Here is a 22870-nt window from a genome sequence, read left to right on the forward strand (position 1 = left end):
TTTTTCATAATAGCAACGCGTATATCCGCCTGCTGCTGCGTCTTTCCTCCTTCTTACATAACTTTTTTTCCAAACAAAAATATCGAAAACAAGTTGTCTGCGTGTCGCGCCCGGTCCGTGATTCGGAGATCAACTCGTCACTCACGTGGAAGGGCCCATCAAAGATAAAAGAGCCTCACCCGAACAGTCTCATCGGCGCTTTATAATATTATATGACCAAATAATATACTCTGCAGTGGTAACTTGTCTTCGATTAAAATTGTGATTCATGAATATAGTTTCATTGAAGTCTCAAAACGGTTTGTTTATTATATTATTATTATTAGTGAAAATAACTTATAAATTTCTACAACTAAGGTAAAATTTTTGAAAGTTTAATTAAAATATTTAGCAACATTTACAGCTTACACGCTCTAGCTTTTATATATTTTATATTGAGAAATTCAATATTTAAACATTTAATAATTGCGTGCTTCAATAATAACAAAATGTTTCAAAAGACTTTTTCAAGGCGGTGAGTCGTGATCTGCACGTTATTACGCGCCACTGAACCCAAATATGTGCACGGAGAGCTTCGCGATTTTTTTTTATTCCTCGCTGCTTTATCGACACTCCTTCATCTCCGTTGTCTCCGGCGCACAATGTTTGGACCTCTCTGGTTTCGTATATTATACCAAGCAATCGAATTTTCAATCTTTGAAAGTTGTTTAGACACCTTCGAACATATTATACGAACTTGAGCATTGACTCGTTAGGTCTCATGAGAAAAATCTACCGAGGCGTGAAATTAATTAAATAAGGATATCAGTGTCACTTGATCTTAAAAACCCTCACCAAATATCACAATATAATTTTTATGTAAGTAATTTTGGCAAAACAGCCTGTAATTCGATTAATTAATCAGCTTATTTCCTTCATATTAAAAAGATTTAAAAATTTAATGTAACAATTTGATAAATAAACAAACTATAAAAATATTGGAAGCAAAGAACTCGGGTTTTTCCACATTGTAAAAACTTGTTTTTATCCAAAACAATAATTATCTTTTTGAGTGTCAATTTTTTTATACAAAACAGAACTATTATAGTTTTTTGTTTTAAATTTAATTATAACATTTTATACATTAAAATTTATATTAGAAAAAGGGATTTTTTTAAAAACTTTATTGATTTACTTGATTGTACTAAAGTTCCGAATTTTTTAATTTTGAATGTTAAATCAACTTTTAATTTAAAAAATTATAAAATCTTCCAACACTAAAGATCAGTTTGAATGATTTAATAATAAAATTCCTTAACAGCTTCGTCAAAGGTTTGAAAAATAATATGGATGTACACGAACAAGCTGCAGCAATGCGCTTTTCATATATCGACTGCACTTCTGATTGTGTTAAGTGCATTGAGTTGTTAATAAAATAATGAGCGCTGCTGCAATTACACTCTGGTGCACGCGGCGAACAAGCAATCGGCGTATAATTATCAAGAAAAGAGACACCCGGCGCTCCCGTCTCCATGTCACAAGGTTGCTCTTTTGCTTTTTTCCCGTCAACGATCTCCTCTTTTAACAGACCTTCTCGTCTCTGAAACGTAAAAATCGTATTAATGAGTCTTTCTCTATATCTCTCCCTCTCGTAAAGCGTGTACGAGTATTTATGCAAAGCAGCTGTCAAGACGCAAAATGTGAAAAACTGGCTCCGCTCTCTGCCTGCGCGATGACATAATTATGTATTTTCCGCCAGTCGTGCCGCCGCCGATCTGTCGCTAATTCACCGTGAGATCGTACACGCATACCATTTTTTCATTTCATTGACTGCAGACCACGATCTCATAAATTCACGGTTCTGATCTGAAATAATTAGCAGCCAGTTATTTTTGTGACTTCACAAGAAAGCTCAGATCGATATATTCTTTAATCACAATTATTTATTAATTCCATCTTATTACAGTGAAAGTGGCAGAAAATTATCAGTATTAGATAATATTAAGTCCTCAATAAAGAACTCACGATTTGAAAAAAAAATTAATTTAAAAAGAAATAAATGAATAAGGCTAAATAGATCAATAAAAACAGAAATATTAAATGGATTATATAAAAGAAATTATAAATAATATTTTATTTTATAAAAAAATATCTAAATTAAAGTTTAAATAATTATAACTGTGTTTAAAGATGTAAAAAACTATTTAAATTTAAAATTTTTTTTTTGTTTTTTGTTTTTTTAATTTTCTTGTTTTAAAGGCACTAAAATAAAAAATTGCTTTGTTATAAAGTGTTCCAATTTGTGACGCTTAAAATTGTTGGTTGTATACATCTTTTTGTGTAAAATTAATCCTTTTAACATATCTAATCTATTAGGGCAACATTCATGAACCTCATTTGGTAATAACTAATGCAGTAAGCTTCTTTCTAAATTAAAAAAAAAATCGGCACTATGTACTTACATCATCTAAAAATGGACTTTTTCTGATAATTATATCAAACACAAATTTTTTCACTCATTTGTCTGTGACCCTTGTTGTGACCGCAACCCCATCTACAGTTCAAGTCTCCAGGCTTTTGAGTCTCGGCTCCGCAACACGTGCGCTGCAAAAATACGACGCCCATCTGCGTTTATTGGAGGAGATTTGAGCGCGGAATCCTATCACAATCTGGTGCTCATTGTGATGCAGGCCTGCCCGTCCAATGAAGGGCAACAACCCGGTTTTCGAGCGCTCAACGTCGCAAAACCAGCCAATGGAAATTTTAGCAGCCATGCGTATTTGTTTTGACACGAGCATCAAATCAAACCTTGAGTGTTTTTATTTCAAGATTAAGAAAAAAACAATAAATTTTTAGTTTCACTTACCAAATTGCAGACTGTAATTATAAAAAAGTAAATAAACAGAAGAAAATATTTTATATATAAATTAATATCTACTCCAAATATTACAAATTTTCCATTTCGTATAACAAATATATAAAGTAATTCTGTAAATTAGTTTTTTAATCATTTTTTGAAGCAAGAATCTTAAAAGTTATAAAATAAATTATAATTCTGCAATAATGTAGTGTAGCTTTTGCCAATAGGTAGCGTGCTAGTCGCGATTGTACCAAAATAACTTCACATTTTTACCACCAGATGTCGTACATGTTATCGCAGCTAATATTATTTCGATATTATAATATTATTGTTCAGCAGCAGACTTTTTGCGTGACCTTGTATATTACAAGCTCATGTGATCAACAAACGCTATTGAATTTTCCGTACGAACGGCGCGTGGCAGATGGCGTGCGTGTTGCTTTTATCGGAAGCCCGCGCATTTACTTCTCGATAGGTGGCTCATGATGCTTGTTTCGACTGACACTTGAAGAGCTATGCAAACCCGTGCAGCATTAAAGCTGGACCGGTTGCATACAGCTTTTTACATAACAAGCTGCGCTCTGCGGTGTGGTTTTTAACACCCCAAGAGACAAAGGATTGCAGCTGCGGATAGTGGTAGCATATGGGCAGAATATTTTTTTGCGTTCACGCAGAAAAGAGCTTGTTTTGAAAGCAGCAAGCGGAAGCTACGATGCTCGTGGGAATTGGAAATAAAAAGGAATTGCAGCCGTGCACTCAGCGCGTATGCTAGATTTCAATTTTTCCGTTGTTCCGTGAAGATGGAGAGACAAAAAATAACATGCATCTTCCTTGAATATGTGAACCGAAGAGTATAAAAATTTAACACATAATTGGAAAAAATTGAACACAAAATATCAGGTCTAAGAAAAGCACGTTGAGTAAATTGCATCTTTTTCAAAACTGCAGCTTAAATGAAAAAAAAGAAACTTATACAACTTTCCTCATTCTTTTATAACTACTCAGAACTCATTCCAATCAATCCTGTTTTTTATGTCGAAGAAATGAAAACCAATTGAATTGAGAGAAAAAAGACTCCGAGAGAAATCTCTGCAGCTGCTTGCAATGCGAGTCAGCTGTGATTATTTTATTGTTTTATTCAGTTAAAAAGTTTGTCACAAAAGGGCCGTTGTCTTTGAGATGTCGGTTGACCCAGATCTTGTGAGAAGAAAGGTCTCCTGCGCCATTAAAGTTGTGTGTATATTGGCAATACGTGGATGTACTTGTTATGTTATTAGTTTGAGAGCAAATTGCGCGGCCACTTGAAAAGTTGTGAAACTTTGCTCCATATATCGAAGCCTGTCGTTACAAGAAGCTTGTTTTCGCTTAATTTATGGCCGTGCAAGCATTACGTAATGTATCTTTGCACTTGGATGATTAACTCGTCCCTGCAAAGAACAAAAGGAATAAGAAAAATTTCCCTTTGGTTGGCATGAATTTGAATAAACTGTCTCCTTTTGACTTAAAAGGACGTCTGCGACGCTAAACAAATATTGAAGTAATAAAAAAAACACTTTAGAAAATTAGACATTGTGCAATTCAAAAGATGAAAGATTCTGAAATGAAACTCGGCACTTAAGTAATTCGTCTTTCTCTCGTGAATCTTTTTTATTTATTAATTGCCATTTACAGAACAGTCGCCCACTGAGAGATAGAATTTATTATGCATGATCAAGGCGAATCGGGATGAGCAAAAAGCCGCCGCGCTGAAGTTAAACCGAGCGTCGCGGGGGAAATCCTAGGAGCTCCATTTGAACAGTCTGCGGATCGTTTGATGTGGAGAGAGTTAAAAAACGCGCTGAAAAATTAACACTCCACGTCAAAAGATTGACAGACGGGCTAATTAACTTGGCGGTGGCCGGGAATTTCATTTTCTCTCAACGTTTTTTTTCACTTTCATATTCTATCTCTCAATTTCTTTTTTAACACATCAATCCACGTACGAGACATGTATACAATAATTTACGAATAGAATTACATAGTATACGGTGGCGAATCGTGATGGGTTTTGCGGCGAAACCAAAAAAGGAGAAAAGTTTTCGGCGGTGTCTGATTTCGGTCAAGATAATTAGCCGAGCTACCTGAATAGCGAAACTTTTCTCGCGAACCGACAAAAGGAAGTTGCAGAACAATGCTAATTAATTAGAAAACTTTTCTTTCCGGAAAAGACGTCGTTAACATTTTGCACAAATTTTTGAACTGGATTAATTAGCAGAGAGAATTCTCGTTGAAAAACAGAATTAACAAGACACATTGAAAAATCAAAACAAACTTCTGCAAATGAATTCGCCTTAATTTGATGTTTTGAAACTTTCGGAATGAGATTTCCAGAGAAAACATCCAAGTGTACCAAAGCAAGAATTAGTTTTTGTAGAGATGGCGAAAGCGAGTCTCTGCCTCACCTGAACCAACCACTCACTTCTTGTCCCGGAGATAAAAACGATATTTTTTTCGTCTCACATTAAATTCCGATAATGCTTGTCCGTCGTATTCGTATTTAACAACAGAAACACCAACAAGTGCGCGACGTTTTTTTTTCATCTTTTCCTCGGAATCGCCTTTTTTCCACTCGGACAGGCGGCCTTGCCTTTTCCTTCTCGATTTCACTCACACCCCTCGCCGAGAGATGATTAGTCTCTGCGTGTCCTTATCGCCGCGTCGCACGTCCCACTTTCTTCCCACACCACACTGCTTATCACCGGTGCCAGCGGTGCTCGCATAGGACGAGTTGCGCGGCGGCCGCGGTCACCAGACCCAGCGGCCACAACGGCCACGTCGCTGTGAGCAGCAGTCCGCCGCCGCTGTGCTGCATCGCCGCCGGACTCTCGCCTGCAACATCAAAGTTTCAACGTTCACTTAATTAAATTGGTTAATTGCGGCCGACGGGCGTTTCGTTAAATTGATTGGACGGGGACATGGAAAACATGGAGCTTTTAAATTTCATGAGACTGCAAATTTATTTGTAAACTGGAACAATACAGCTTGAAACAACATAATTATTATGCTTTTTTGACAAATAAGGGGGAAATATTTAAAATTTTACATTGGGAAATGCACAAAAAATATACAGCAACAATTTTTTATTTTCTTCATTTATTTTTTGATATTGATTTATAATTTTCCATTGAAATTTAACAATTTAAACTTCCAATATATAATGATTTGATTTTAAAATCGGCTTTTCCTCGATGGGTTTTGTGAGTTGTTTATTGTTAAGGTAAAAAAACAATATTCTACTCTTCAATAACAACTCACAAAACCTATCAAGGAAAAGCCGATTTTGAATCAACCCTCGATCGTGAACTTCCACCACAAAATTCCAATATATATTTTATAAGAGGTATTTACATGGTTTTACTGAAATTGTGCGAGAACTAAATTGCTTTTTAAAGGGCATTGCCCGGAACCTTCCAGGTAAAATTTGAAACTATCAATTGCTTTTGTCTATAGAGGTATATTTTTTTCCAAATAATTCAGCGATTATGAAAAAAAAAAAGTGTAAAAATCCTGTCACTTTAAGGAATTTTGTATAAATAGACTTTTGTGGTTTTTTCCAACACCACCCTTTTCTATTTGTGTTAAGCACGTAAACGTAAAAGATAAATTTTGGGTGAAAACTGATCAATACAGCCCGTCTGGCGTGGGCGAGCGACCTCAGTTCTGTCGTGTTTGTATAATAATGGAGAAAACCGCGGTCGTCAGCAAGCGAAGGAAATTTAATTTTTTGCCTAGTCGCTGCCTGAATTGTTCTTGTAATTCCGTTTTATTATACACCCTCGTGAATTATATCAAAGTAAAATCGACCCGAGACTGGTTCTGAGTGAGAAATAAATTCAAACGAGAATTATTCCGCCCGCCGAGTGTAATTTATAAAATGACATCGGAGCTCATTTCCATCCATCGTCTAAATTGATAGCGAGAAACGGGCCATTTATTAATATAACAGCGCGACACGAGAAGAAATCAATTTGTTCTCCAATAAAAAGAAATTAAAGTAAAAAAAAAAAAATTATACATTAGAAAGAAACAAATAAATAAATCGCCGCGGTTTGTTGTTGTTCGGAAACTGTCTTCGGGGCGCATGCAAATTTAAAACCATCAATTACTCTCAGGGAAGACAGGACGTTTAGCCCTGCCGGTGAAACAAAGACGTCGTAAATTTGGCCTGAGACGCACTTAGCACTCACCCACGCCTGTCTTTACCTTTCAGGGGTAATTAATTATAATCGATTAAGCCCATAAGAGTGTCACGCACGTGAAGTTACCCATCCACCCACACTCCATAACTCTCGAGAGTTCGTCTCGCCGCACAGCGAAGGGTTATCGGAGCCCGTAAAATTTTATTCCTCTCGGTCCTGTGATGAAATTTGATTAATGTTCTGACGGGAAGTGAACGAGCCGGAGAGAGAAAGCGACCCTCCTCTCTTCTGATAGGCGACCCGAAATAAATGGATTGTGAAGTTGTAATTTTGAACTGCGGCCTGCCGAGGAGATTTGCATCTTTCTTCATTTCTCTCTCGCTTCAGAAAACGGCAACAAAAAATAAGAATAAGCAGTCATGGGTGCATATATGAAATAAAATTCGATCCGGCGACTCCCTCGCGCATAATCAACGTCGCTTCATTCTTTTTCGCTGGGGTCGCGGCGAATGATAATTCTGCGCCGCCGAGTGGTTTCTGACTTTTTAGCGTCGCTTGTTTGGAAGGAAGAAAAGTGACTTAACTTGGGATTACGTCGCGCAGCAAAATGAAGAAGTTGCTAATAAAGCAGAATTGTCTTCCTCTCTTTAGGACAGACAGCTTTTATCAGGCCTTGGAGAAAATTTGATGATGATGATCTTTAATACAAACCAAGCAAGTTTAAAAAAAAACACACATTTAGATCGATTTTAATACGTTATTACTTTTTAAACAGAGTTTTTCTGATTGGACAATATTCGTGATTGAATAATGAACTGGTATTTTAAAATTTTTATCCGCATTTCTGAATAATAAAACTTTAAGAAGACGAACCTCTAAAAGAGACGTTTTATTTTAACAATTAACAATTTCTGGCGCAAAATAAGATCAGCCATTTCAAATTTTCTGCAATGAGCCGTTTTTATACAAAATATTTTACATAACTTCTGCAATTTCAAAATTTTTGATGAAAAAAACCCTATAAATATTGCAATCACAGTTCATTTGCAAAAGTATTTAAACTAATATAATTCATCCAGGAGGAATTTTTAGTTCAAAAGCAATATCGACTAAATTTAAGCTGAATTATTTTGTCGACTTTCAAATATTTAACTTTTAAGTTGACTTTCTGCCACCAGCCCTATGTAGCAATGATTTCTGCGACCCCCTATTATTTTTCTTTCATGATTGAGTTACGCATTGATTTCCAATCAAAACTCGCTGCTCGAGGGGTCGTAAAAAAATCGAAATTTGCATTCGCTGCGATATTGAAGAAATCTCTCGTCTCCTGCTTTTCCATCGAGGGGGTGTCGAGAGATAGGTCGGTTTATTGCTCAAGTGTACACAAGACGAGCGAGCGAGCGAGCAGCCGCCATAAAAATAATTCTTCACGCCCCGGTCGTCCCAATCTGGAGAAGGGTTCACGTCTAGCTGGAATACCAAAAGGCTGGTGATAGATTGCGGTGATATTCTATAGATATATACACCGCTAATATGACGTGAAAGGAGTTGAAAAAAAGAGAGAGGGCCACAACTTTAGTACTTTTATATATTATATATTTTAAGGGTGCGCAATACCCTCGAGGTAACTGCGGCAAAAATTTCCAACATTTAGATGAAGACCTTTTTCTGATAAAACGAAAATTTTATTTTATAAAAATGAAAAGAAAATAATAGTTTAAATTGAAAAATAGCTCAGGAAATTTTGAATATTTTCTTTTTAATATAATTTTGCAAATTTTAGGAAATAGATAAAAAAAACTATATAATATATTAAATAATTTACAATAAATTTTTGTTAATTAATATTACTGAATTACTCATCAATATTTAACAGAACGTTTTTCACAACCAAAATTTGATAATTTAGACTTGATTATCAAGATGTAGCACAATTTTTGCATGAATCTTTATACTTATTGATAATTGAAACTTTGAAAATGAAAAAATTACTAAAATTTATTTCGCAAAATAAAATCATAATTTTTCAAGCATAAATCGTAATAAACTCAAAATTATTATTTTTTTTTTTTATAAATTAATTTGTATTGATTTCACTTTACAGTACCTGAAAGAGAGAGGAGACCAGTCAAGACAAAAATCATTTTAATATGATTAAATATTTAAAAACAGGCCAAAAATAAAAAACAACTGATTCGATTTTAAGTTTTTATGAGGAAAAATTTAGCAAACTTGTGAAGTCGCTTCTCCCTTCAATGTCTCTTAATGCGGTGGGTATTCAATTTCTTTCCAAGAAAAGCGAGAGCGGGCCTCAGTGCGTCGTACATATGTATGTACGACCCAATCACTCAAAAGCTTCTGCACACTCACCAAACCACCCTGCTCTCTTTTTCTCTTTCGCGCACACAACAAAAAAGGCCGAAATCCATCCCTGGAGACGCAGACCGGTGCGTGTCGTTATAATTCCAGTGCAGTAGTTATTTTTCTACCCTTTCCATAGCTCTAGAGTATTTCCAGCCGGCCCACTTCCTGTTCGCCGAAATGCAAATCCGCAGAGAGCGGCGGAAAATTAAAAATCTCGACTCTTTTGTAGTGAAGCGGGCGAGCTTTGTTTTCGGCCAACAATGGGACCAAGTTTTGCGCGGCGATGATGGATTAGTTCGGAGCAAGATTGATTATATCTCGTCTCTCGCCCGCACACACTCGTAATGAGAACGAAGCAGCCATTTAGGAGTAGCGCGCACTTTTTGCCGGGGTGACAGAAAATTAAATGACATCGCGATGTTTAATTCATTTCGCCATCAAGATAGGCTGTCTTTATGTGAAATGGCCGTTTTTATATAGAGTGACGAGCACGAATATTTTTTTTTATTTTTGTGCAACCCTAGCGATTCTAAAGCTTTATTTACTCCTCAAGTTTGTTAAATATTTGCTTGTTTAAATTGGTATTGGAGGTGCATTACCCGACAAAGTTATTAACAGAATAATGCGGCACAAACTACCGCATTATCCTATTATATTAGTTTATTCTTCAAGCACAATCGCACGGTTGGCTTGTTTTGCAATATTGCAAATCTTTCCTGCCACAAATGGAGTTATCTGCATGCGTAGCATGCATATTAATAAATTGAACATGAAATTGGAAATAGCAGGCTGAGAGTTATGTCCCATTTTAACTTATTACGAAGTTCATACGTAATTTTAGATTCTCCAATATTGGGTTTTGTTGCAAATTGTAATTTAAAGTTCAGAATCTCCAGAAAAATATGTAAATTGTTTCAAAATAATTAATTAAAAATTCCTTGGTAATAAAGTTTACAAAAAAATTGGAATTAGTAAAATTCCTATATTATTTTTAGTACTCAATAAGCAATTATAATATCACGAGTATAATTGCTCGACTTTATTATCACAATAAAAGCGCTCGGTGCTTACTTAATCGAAATTCAAATTTCTCCAGAATTTCGCTGGTTATTTTCCTTGAGAGCAAAAATTACAGAGCTGGGCGGGAGAATAAATGAGTTTAGCAGGCGAGCAATTATTATTCATTATTACAAACAATGCCGTCGGGGATATAATGTTTCGCGAAAGTTTATGGTAGAGTGCGGTGGCGGCTGCGAGATATACCGCGGCGTATTTTGTTTATGCGTCTCGGCTATACAGAGGTGCGCATATATGAATGTGAACACGTTTAAGCACAACTCGGTGTATTAAAATTCACACTCTCTGGCGCCGTTAAATTTCTCGTCTTTGGCAAAAAGCAGTCCTCGCTCGAAGCTCAACAAAGGCTTTGTTCAATTGCGTGCAGCCGCGCTTTCGTGAGATTCTCGAGGAAAACTTTTTCTTCAAGTTCAAGAGGAAGCGACTGCAAAATACACAAAATTTGATTCGCATTTCGCTGACGACATCAAAGTAGCTGCTGTGTTTCGCCGTAACGAGGAAGCCCGCCAAATAAATTAGAAATTTATAGTATCATTTCGGTCGTAATGAGGCTTCTCTTTTCAGGTCTTGTTTCCTGCCAGTGGTGAGTCGGCAAATTGAGAGGCAACCACGCGACTCCCCCGCTCTTGCAGCAACTTCCGTGGATCAAACGAATTAATTGACCCCCGCACCGATGCGAGCAAGCACGAAAACTGATTCACCTCTATGCTTTGACAAAGTGACGAATCAATCGAGCACCCCTAGCACATTCACAGTCGAATTAAATCGACCCGCAGGGTCACTGCAATTTGTCCAATAATCAAATTGGCCAGCAATGAAAGATATCAGCATTCAGCAAGCAATTTTATCAGTTGGTTAATTACAAAAGTAAGAAAATATTTAATTATTGAAATAATAGAATTGTTGATGTAGGTTTATAAAAAATATTATTAGCAAAATGCACAGTTGCAACAAAAAAACCGATAAGGAATAAAAATTAATTAATTGTTTTTCCTTGAAAGGTTCAATAAAATATTAAATTTATCAAATTATCATTGACTGATTGCGGGAAGAGCAAAAAATAAGTAACTAAATTATCTTTGAATAAGACTGTAAAAAAGAAATGCAAATTATAAATAAAATTCTTCAAATATTTCTTAGTGTGCGTGTGTTTTTTCTGATCTATTCATTGTTAGTTTAGAGTAGCGTTGCAGTTTCCGGGTTTATTTTAAGAAGTTTTTACGTGGTTTTACTGAAACTGTGCGAGAAAATTTGGCTTTAAAGAATGGAAAAAAAATCAAAATTTTTTACTTTTAACTGAGAAATTAATTTTTAAATGACTCCAAAATTAATCTTAAATTGTCACAAAAAAATCAGAAACTCAATTAAAATCCGGAAAATTAAAGCAATCAGAGCAACATGTTTACCAGTTTTTAATTGAGTTTCTCATTTTTTGTGACACATAAAGATAAATTTTTGAGTCATTTTCAATTTTTTTTTCTCAATTAAAAGTAAAAAAAATTGGGTTTGTATTCCATTCTTTAAAGCCAAGTTTTTTCTCACACAGTTTCACTAAAACCAAGTAAAAACCTCTTAAAGAAAAATAATAAATATAAAAAAATATGCCCAAATTGCAAAAATTACTAAAAATTAACAACAATAATTGTATGGGAAAATGTGCGCAATAAAAAACGCTTGAAAGTCCATTTTGTTGATTATATAGGGAAAATGATATTTTCCTGCCACTTTAACAATTGATTTTGCTCGTTTCCCGTTTAAGCAATTTCGGGTTTGCGACGGCAACCCACGCGGCATCAACAGATAGCGTTTTGCGGCTTTGGCAATCAATAGGCCCGCTTGTCGTCGAACCTGAGCCGGAGCACTCACCTGGTTGGCAACGGGAAACGTGCCTGCCGTACCTGCACATCGAGCATTAATTTATCAGCAGGCATCGACGAGTGAGAGAGAGCGAACGCTAATTGCCGTTCTCTGACGTTTCAATCACAAAGTGTCGCTCAACCAGAAACGCAGATAAAGCACCCGCGCCATAAGCTCGGCGAAAATAAAATACATCCATCGGCGAAGGCGCGCAAGTTATGTTTGCCGATCGTGCCTAATCCGGACTAGGCGAGACGTGTGTGTATTTGCCGGCTCGGATATATAGCAAGAAAGTGAGAGAAGGCAGACTTTGCTTTATCCACCTCTCTAGCGACGAGTGAAGGGGTAGATTTTATCACTTTGCTATGATCCAATGGGCTACCATTAAAGGTCCTCTCCAGAAATTATTTTTATTCTTAAAAAAATAGCTCAATACGGTTTATAGAGTTTTTTTGATCTCAAAAAGCAAAATCCATGCTGGTGGTGGTGCCGTTTTGTCCAACAATTCCTTTATTTTAATTAAAAAATCTTTTTGTTGAACTATAGAATGTAAATTATTGGACAAAATAAAAAAAAAAATTCTTCAAAATCGAGATGGAAAAAATCGCACTAGGAAGGGGATGGAACATAGGTTCATTGAAAGTCAAAGTTTTTTTCTGGCCAAAATCATTTTAAAATATGAGATTCTATACAAGTTTAATAAGTTGCGTATATTTGGTCAAAATTTACCGATTTTAGCAACCAAAGCAAGGAGCCCTTTAATTAAAGTTCAAATTCTTTTGGCGGGAAAAGTTAAACTTGAATTGTTTTGTATGAATCTCTACTCGATTTTGATTTCCGTCATGAAATTTAGCGTTCTTTGGACTTTTGGAAAACTCATTGATGGAGAGGGACTTAAGTTACGAACGACTTTAATCTGAGGAAAATAAGAGAGGCTATTTCTTGGCCAATTCCTACCTTTCCTTTTACGGCCCTTTCATTATCTTTACGACCCGTTGTGGGTAAAGCAAACATCCTTAGCAGCTGCTCCGATGTAAATCTGCCGCAGACGGCCCCTGAATTTTATGCTTTTTAATTAATTTTTATTGGTAATTGCGCGGCTAGACTACTTCTGCGTTTGGCCCCTCTGGCTCGCCGGCGTTTTTGATAAGCCTATGTCGTGCGTGTTGACTTTTCGGTCGGCGACGCCTGCCGGGCCGATTTTCAGGCACAAACATTTTCTCGGCACAAACAAACCGCCCACCCACAAACTGGCCTTAAAATTCTCTCGTAAAAGCGCCTCATCGTAAACATGCTTGCCGATGGCGCGGCTTATGCTGCGGAACATAAAGAGCTTTGTGTGGACGCGGAAATGAAGAGGACTCTATCGTTCCATTATTGGCCGAGGCCAAAAACGACAATTTCAAATTGCCGCAACGTAAACGTTATGTAACGTTGTATTTTCACCGCAGTTTGTTCCATGATTATGTGTATATTTTAATGAACAATTTTGTCTCTTTATACTGATATATTAATATAAATTTTAAATGGCTGGGAAATGATTTTAGTAATATAAGTAGTGTGCTTTCAAAGCTATAGTTAAATAGCTGTTAATATAAAATATTACTTTCTATTATATGAAAATGGACAAAATTACAGATGGTTGGGTTAGCAAGCCAGACTATTAAATAAAAAATAAAAAAGGTTAAGAATTAACAAATTTTTTTTAAAGCATAATGTTGCATGTTGCTTTCCCTTGAATAAATTATTATGATTATTGCATTGATTCTAATTAATCTTATAATTTACAAAATCCAAAAACATTACGGGGATTCCAAGCGACCACTACCTATTAACTAATCACATCCATATCAGGGTTCTGGGTTCAGCTCTGTGAAACGCAACTGCTCAAAATATAAGTATTTAAATCAGAATAGTTTAGCAAAATGTTTATAAATTAAAGAATTCAAAAATGAAAAGAAGTTTATCAATTTTAAACAATAAATATAGATTTAAATTTCAATAAAAATACTACAAATTTTTATTAGCTAAAAATATTACTTAAATTGTATATGCATATATAATAAATTAAAAATGTTGCTAAAATGGCAAATAAATAAGATTATTATTATAATTAAAATTTTGTTTATAACATAAAATTAATTTACCAAAGCAAGGCTTAATAAGAAGTGTAATTTCCAGTTTGAAATAAAGAATTATTATAATGAGCTAAAAACTAATTATTTATATTTTCATTCAGAACATATTATGCTTATATTATAATTAAGAGGTTCAATTTCTCCTGAAAATTTATGCAGGCAAGACTTACTCGGTGGTGGCGCAATTTACCACCCAGACCGATTGAAGTATAATTTCTGCACTGCAGGCACCGCGTCCGTCTGTCCTGCACTGGTTACTTACCAGTCAGCGGCTGATCCACTGCGGCTTCCAGATTAGCAGGATTACAATTTGCACCTCGGGCCCCACAATGGGACGATCCGCATTCTCCCCCATCCATACGCCGGCCTTTATGAATATATACATCAATGAAGTGGCGTGAAATTGATTCTGGCATAGATAGTGGCGTTGCGAATGCAAACGAGCCAGAAATGTGCACCGACCAGAATATGACCGGGTTTGTGTGCAGCGGCCGTGGTTATCTATTCAGGCACATCAATGCACATAAAGTTTTAATTAAAATAACTCCCCAAAGGCTGCCGCCGACGGCCATTATTGCGAATAACACGCTCGCCGGCTGATTACCGGATTTGGCCGCACGCAAAAATTATCAGCCGTAGCGGGCAGGGTGATAAAATTTAAGCGCTGGCTGGAGATGAGCTTTTTCACGTGCATATAACACAATCGTCGAGCTGCATGTGTTATTTTATGCATTACGGGGTAATAACGCGGCCAACATGGCGGCGGATTATTTGCACACACTGGACGTATAAAATGCGAGTGGGCAGGAAAGTCCTTTGATGCGAAAATAGAGAGCGGCTTTTTGCTTTAGAGAGATCAGAGAAGCTGTCGTTTTTTCCATGCAGCTTTGTCAAGAGGAAATATTGCGCCACACACACCTTGTTTGCCGTTTCAAGTTTCAATCGAGAGAGACTTTTGCTTTGTGAAATCGAGAGTTTGTTGCTGGACAGACAGATTTTAAATCTCTATTGTGATTTGATGACGGAAAAGAGAATATTTAGAAATTACGCTTGTATTTTTAAAAGTAATATAGCAGAGTACAATTTATTTAATGAAATTCCAATAATTCATCAGGAAAAAAAAATAAAAAGCGCGAAAAGGAAAATCAAGCTTTTTCCTCGTCTACAATAGTAAAATGAGTGGCCAATATTTCAGTCTGATTAGTCCCCACGGTAATATGATGAAAATTTCCGTGAAAAATATCCAAAATGTCAACCTTAAAAATAACTGTGACTTTTATAAAAGATAATTATCATTTTATACAAAACCCACTTCATTTAAGTTTCTGGTGGTCAAAAGCATATCAGAGGGGAATAGATCAAATTGGGTGTTGATTGCCAAAATTAGTTTACTGAAGCAGGAATAAATGTTGATTTTTTTTTAAATAATATTAAAAACTGACCAAAATCAACAAAATTTGAAAAAAAAAAATACAATAAAATGAATTAAATTAATTTTAAGCTTCATATTTCCATCTTTTAATTGGCCAAAAAAGTCCGCTAATCAGCTTTCATGCGATGTAGTAATTTAAAATTGCTCTAGTCAAAGTAAAAATAATTTGATTTAAAAAAAATGAACCCCTGCAGTTTATGGAAAGTTTGGATTTTGAAAAACAACCATCAACACGAAAATCGCTATGAAAATTCAATGAAGCTTGTCATCAGATAGAAAGTTTTGCTCAGAAAAATTTATAAATATGGGATAACTTTGTGCTACAAGTGAAAAAAATTCAATTTCGGACTCTTTTTAGTTTTAAAATACTTTTTTTTTGCATTTATTTGTATAATTAATGTTTTAATTATTATAGATTTTTTTTATCTCGATAAAATTAAATAATATTTACTTTTGAATCCATGTTTGATTATCTCGATATGGGGATAGCTTGGTGAACAAAATTGCTTACGTTACAATTTGTCAAACAAATCATTCTGCAGAGCATAGAAAACGACTCAACGCAGTTAAGAATTTAACAAGCTGCATTTTTCCAGTTGATTAGAAAAGCAAAATAATGCAGTTCCGCTGAACAACCAACACAGATGCAGCACAAACGCATGCATGCACTGAATCGCGATTCTGGTTTAGTCGATGCACCTCTATTTGCACCACTGTTCGATACATGTGTAAAGCGGATGTGCACACACGGACAGCAGCGGAACGTGCCTGCAAAGGAAACAGTGCTGGTTCTACGCTTCCCTGGGCGGATTCTTAGTCGAGCGTTATTATCGCGTTAGTCAATACTCGGTCGGCGAAAGCGAATAAAACGGACGAGTGGAGAGCGTGTGCGCCCATTTGCAGAGAACTCGTTCGCTTTTACTGCAGTTGTTTCGCGCACACTGCATAATATGGTGAATTACTCAAGAGAAAGGCGTAAATCGTTTCGCTGGCGAACGACTCTTGCAAGATTTAAGTTTGTTTGTTTGTGGGGAGCGAGTTTCTGCACGCGAGAGATTAATCCGGGGTGCGTTGGCTGGGGATTCAGGCTAATTCAATTGCAGCGCATGTTCACTCGGCAGGAAAATGTCCATGTGAGTGGCTGAATGCAGAATTTGCACGCTCTTTTGCAAATGTGAAATTTATACTTTTATATTTTCCTTCCATTTCCATAAAATACTTGTGAAAAGATTTCTTTTAGTTCACAGCATTCTTCATTCTGGAAATGTATTTTTGAAATATAGAGTAATTAGAAAGAGAAAAATGTGAGAGTGATAAATATGTACTTTTTACTTTTTCTCAAAAAAGCAAAAAAAAAATAATAATAATAAATAAATAAATAAAATATATAGATATTTTTACTTTTTACTATTTTTAGACCCTATATTTATTGTTTAAGCAAATAGATTAAAAAAATCACAGAATTTGTTCATTAAAAATTTGTGTTTGGACTTTTAAGTTTAGTGCAATATTTTGGTAAAAAAATATTTAATATACATGGGGTTTGGTTTTTTCTAGCTAGATGTTTTTTTTCTTAATCAACTTTAAATCTGATGATTAATTTATGTTTTTGACCAATGAAAATATAAAGAAATTTACTATCAAAAATTTGCAGCCCGAAATTTTAAAATTTTAATATAATCTCGACACAATGGCTTATTTTTATTAACTCTTAAAAAAGCAGCAATATTTAAGCCTGACTTCTTCATTTCGAATATTTAATTACATAACTTGGAGATATTCAGTTTTTCGCCAGGGGGTCTCAAGTTATTTCCTTTTCTGAGCATTTGTTAAATTAAATTGTCTGACATTTCTTTTCAGGGTCTGTTCATTTCCATTTATTGCACTACTTGCAAATCTGTGAATCTAAAAAAAAAAAATAATAAGGATTTTTACAAAAGAGAACGAAATAGAGTTTGGCTATGCATTGGGTGATAAATAGCAAAGAGGCCGTTTCATTGATAATAATAGCCACCTTCAACATTCATGTGGGTCCAAAACACTTTCGAGAGGTGCTGCTTTTACTACACGCGGACTGCAAGTAGTGGCAATAAAAAGCAAAAGGCCTATTTACTTTTTTCGTTCTCGCCTTCTTTCTTTCGCTCTTACTCGTAACAAATGGTGGTGACACGTCCGATTTTCGCCACAAATGGCGCCGACGACGTTAAATTTCTAGCCCGACACACACTCGCGGCCACTAATCGACCATGACCTTTCCGCTGGCGAAAAAGCTTCCCAATGCCATTATACCCTTCTTGTTGACTTAAGGTGACAGGTAATTGGAAAAATATCGATTGCTGTTGCGTCAAACAGGTAAATCGGATAAAAAAACCGAGTCTATCAAGATCAGCAAATAGAACGGAATGTTTGCAGACTGACAATCAACTCTACCGGATAATGGCTTTGAGACAGGATTAGATCTGCTGGGAGATTAGCAGTAAAATGAAAGTGGAAACGCAAAATTAAACGAAATTTATTTTTAGAAGTGAAAATAAGCCCATGATTAGCAATTATAAGGGAAAAATGAAGAAAATCTCTTCAGGCGGCAAAAGAAAAAAAAAGAAAAGTGTGGAGCAATCTCTCTCTTTCAAAGTTTTCCCCGAAACAAATTTAGGAAATTAAACTTCACCTCCCTGGGATCTTTTGTCAAGCGCCCTTTTTCACCCGAGGCAACTTTCGGAATAAAAAAAGGCATGTCGCTTGGCTACCCCACTTTTCCTCCCAAAATGCACAGCTGCGACTTTTTGCTCAAGTTATTTGTAAAAGGAAGGCTGGACAAATAGAGGGAACAATTTGAGGGTCGTCATGGGTTTTAATCCATTGTCGGAAAAAAAAACTTTCAGGGTCCTAATTGTTCTCTAAAAGTAAGAATTTGCTACTGCAAAACATCTTCTACATGTTCTTTCCGTTCTTGGTGGTTTGTTTTTTATGAGATTGTTAAATATTACAAGCAAGTTTCAGAAAAATAGTGACGGAAAGTGGAAAAAAATAATGATTCAAAGTATTTGAAACACTTTAAATTCAAAATTTATTTATAAGCTAGCAAATATAAAATCTGTAATCCAAAATCATAGTTATCTGCCCATCTAATGCTCATTTTAAAATAAAATAAAAAGTTTAAATAAACAGACATATGTATTAGAAACATTAAAAAATTATACTGATATAATTTTTTTATATATATATATTTTTTTTATTTAAGTAGTTTTTTTATACATATTTATGTAAAATAAAATTAAAATGTTACATAAAGGGTTTGGTTATTTTGATTTATTTGCAAATTTTAAATAAATTTACAAATCCCTCTGATATCTTGAATTGAATGGCATTCACTAGTAACCTACATTTCTAAGATCACGTATTCTTCTCTTATAGCTTATAGTAATGAATTATGATGAAAAAAAAAATACGCAATCTTATGAAATGACAAAATAATATTTTAAATCGTGTCAATGGCATTTATTTTAAATTAATGAAGAAAATAATTTTGTTTCGTAAGTAGAGGCCCTCAATTTCTTTTTAAAGAAGAGTATAAGTATAATTTGATAAAAATAATTTAGATTGTAAAAAGGAAAAATTATGGAGACTCACCATTGAGCACATGAACGGAAATCGTTGCTTCTGCCACGTCGGTGAGGGCACACGTGTAGTTGCCAGAGTCGTGCTGGTTGGCGTTGGCGATGTACAAAAAACTGGTGGCTCCCGAGCTGAGAATGTCCGTCTTGACGCTGAAACAGAGATTTATGACAATCCTCTCTTCTTTTCCATAGCAAAGAGTGCATATAGGGAACCCGTTCGCCAGCCCCGCCGTTTTATGTCGCTATTTGCAACGTCTATAGGGTCGCGTGAGTGAGACAACAATAAGCGCTGCCGGCGCTTTGTTGTGCCATGTGAATGAATGTGCATCTGAGCGAGCTTTTTATGATCGATTCGCCGGCGATTGCAGTCCTAGTTGTATGTTGCCGGCCTTTTAAACGAATGGGGCATTATTGCAATGTGTTTTGTTTTTTGCTCCCCGGAAAGGAGTAGTCGAGGTGCATGCTTGGCACCACCATTGTGCGAGTCTCAACAATGGCGTTTTGCTGCCTTCGTGTATGGAGCAGATTTTATGAATCGTAACTTTTTACGACGGTGGCACACAGCGTACATGCAAGGTGCTAAATTTAGTACTTTATTTGAAATGAGCTCACAAATTGTGTGTAATACACGTCATGCTATTTCGCTTTTAGGCAAAAACTGATGAAAATTGGATTCAGGAGAATATTTTTCAACAATCCAATATTTCCATTAAAAATTGAAACCAACGCTTTCACGCCATAATACTTTTTTCGCCAAAAGCCAAAAGACCCAACAATAGTTTAAAGAAAAATTGCATATTATTTTGCAGTTCAATATGTGACAGTAAAATTTTGTCTTATTTTCATTATTGAATTTATTTTGTTAAAAGCTGGTTTTTTAAATGGAACTGTTGGTAAGGAAAATCAATCTGACTTCCTTACCAACTCACTTAAAAATAATCCTGCACCAAGTTTTACGCAAATTTTTCTATAAAACAAAGGGAAAAATGTTTAATTTTAATTGGAAGTTCATTCATGTTGCAAATAAATTTCCTAAGTTGGAAATTTTATAAACATTATCAATGATATTAATTAAAATTTATATTTAATTACATGCTCTAAAATTACCTATTTTTAATTATGAAGTCTGGTGTCACTGATTTCCTTTAAATCGGAAACATTCAATTTATTTGATTCAATATAGATTTCGTTTCATTCCTCCTAAAACTTTTGACTAGAGTTATTGAGTTGATTAGTAATTGATTAAAAAAAGATAATTCAGCATTAAATAGAATGACATAAAATGTTATATAAAAAATAATGACATTATTATTTTCATGCAACTTTCTCAGAACGATATTTCACTAACAATAAATTGCCATTTTATAGGTTGACGTGTTCCAAGAGTTGAGACGCTTCATCTCCCAAATCACCACTTGAGCAAACAGCACAATCAAAGCACGTAGAAAAGCCGTAAAAATGGCTGTCACTGGGATGACCTCGGTGGAAGATTAATTGCGTCAAAGATCCGAACACACACGAGACGATTCTCATTTCTAAGAGATTATTTGACAAGCGGGCGACACTGCTAAGCTCGCGGCGGCAGTAATTCAGAGCTTAAAAGGCCCTGTCAACTGGCCATTCCTCCTCTCAAGAGAGCCGGGCAGTGGTTTTTCCGTCAGGTTAAGTGCACGGAGGGGGGCGGGGAAGGGGTGAGTTGCAGCGCAGAAATGTCAATGGCAGCGAAGTAGCGAGAGAAGTCACTAAGCTCTCGAGCGAGAAACTGTAAATAAATGCCGGGCCTGTTCATCGGAACAGGCTTATCTTGGAGTGGCGCTATTATTCATGTAGCCAAACAATATTAAGCCCTTGAACACAACCGCCCACCACTCTCCCTCCCTCTCTCGTGTGTGTGCTTTGCACGGACAAGTCAATAAATTTACATTACTCGGGTGGTGCATGAACGTCGTCCGAAGAGGCTCAGCACGGAATCGACTCTCCCGTTTTAATTATTGCCAAGTGCCGAAAACATGCAGAGCCAATATATCGGCTCGGCGGCGACGTCTGCCAACTTTTTCAAATGCTGCAGACACTTCTTGTTCTTCTACTTTTGCTTATTTGACTCTGGGGAAGGAAAAAGGTCGGCGTATTGGAAAAGTCCTCTGGGGATTCGGCGAATTTTCAAACAGCCTCCGTTGCTTTTGATAAACATTTCTTGAGCAAACATTCTTTGTGTTAATAAACAGAGTCAAATGTGCAAAACGTGCCGCTGGATGTGCTTTTGCCAAATGAGCTGCTTTTCCAGCGCTCGGAGCGGTAAGAATTATAGGACTTGAGCAAAATGTCACGTTGAATAAACATTCCTCCATCTCAAGAGGCTGCTGTTATGTTTAGAAGAACAAATAAGAAATTAAATACCATGCTTCAGGCAAGTGCGGCAATTAGGGGAGGGAAAAGTCGCATTTCGGAGTTAATGATTACTAATTTTTTAAATTAATTCATAAATAAGTCTGCAAATACAAGTAAATAACAAAAAAGTATAATATTAACATTTTTAAATTGAATGGTAACACTCAAAGTTGATTTGTGGATTTCGTGAAACATTTTTCATTGACATTTTTGAATTTAATCGCGCCATTATTTCATTTCAAAGAGTACGAACAACGTGAAAACTCATATTTATAAAAAACCTCCCTTTATGAGAATAATTTATTCAGATTCTGTCTAGGTTCGTGTAGGAAAGAATAGATCCCATCCGCTGACTCCTTTTTTTTACATTATGCGATGTTACAATTAGGAGTTATGCAACCGCTGCGCCTTCTGTGTACCAATGGTTGCCTACTTTTTATTCTTTGTCTCCATCAACGGACTGAACCAAGTTGACAAAGAATAGCGACTTGCATAAGTTGCATAATTCTAGTCATTCCGCTCCGACTAAAAAGCGCAGCCTTCCAACTTTCCTGTGAGCACCGCATGAAAAATTAACCCTGAGCAAACAACTATATGTGCGCACAATTAAAAAATCCCTTTCAACTGCAGCGAAAGCAGATTATTGTATGGACGGAAACTCATTTTCTGCCAGCGAGAGCAGTTCAAAGGGCCGTGTGCGTTGGTATTATTCAAAGCAGGCAAATAGCAGCACACAGCCTCAGGTAGCAAAGCAGAATTAAACAAGCTGCGGACGTAATTGGGAGAGCAGCCTGCAATGCAACTCTGACACACGCCCACTCACATGCGGCACTGCAAATTGTGCTAATCAAACAAGCCGGATAATGAGAGTGTGCACATGCCAGAAGGAGAGAATCGGTCCTGCTCGACGGGCTAAATAAACAATACCCTACGGAATCAACATTCACGGAGAAGTGATGATTTAGAAGGGCTAAATATAA

The 22870-nt window shown here is 35.9% G+C and overlaps 1 protein-coding gene across 2 annotated transcripts in view; it reads right to left on the reverse strand.

Moving 5' to 3' along the window:
* Positions 1–4464: 4464 nt before the first annotated feature.
* Positions 4465–22870, reverse strand: part of LOC132205038 (neurotrimin-like) — a 145941-nt gene continuing 127535 nt past the window's right edge. For both annotated transcript variants that reach the window (XM_059633862.1, XM_059633861.1), the window contains 2 exons: positions 19516–19652; positions 4465–5707 (listed from right to left, as the gene is read on the reverse strand). In XM_059633862.1, coding sequence (XP_059489845.1) covers positions 5574–5707; positions 19516–19652 — 271 coding nt within the window. In that variant the 3' untranslated portion in view covers positions 4465–5573. The remainder of the gene's footprint in view (positions 5708–19515; positions 19653–22870) is intronic.

This window comes from Neocloeon triangulifer, unplaced genomic scaffold (assembly GCF_031216515.1).
Source record: "Neocloeon triangulifer isolate White Clay Creek 2 clone unplaced genomic scaffold, ASM3121651v1 ptg000002l, whole genome shotgun sequence".
Lineage (NCBI taxonomy): Eukaryota > Metazoa > Arthropoda > Insecta > Ephemeroptera > Baetidae > Neocloeon > Neocloeon triangulifer.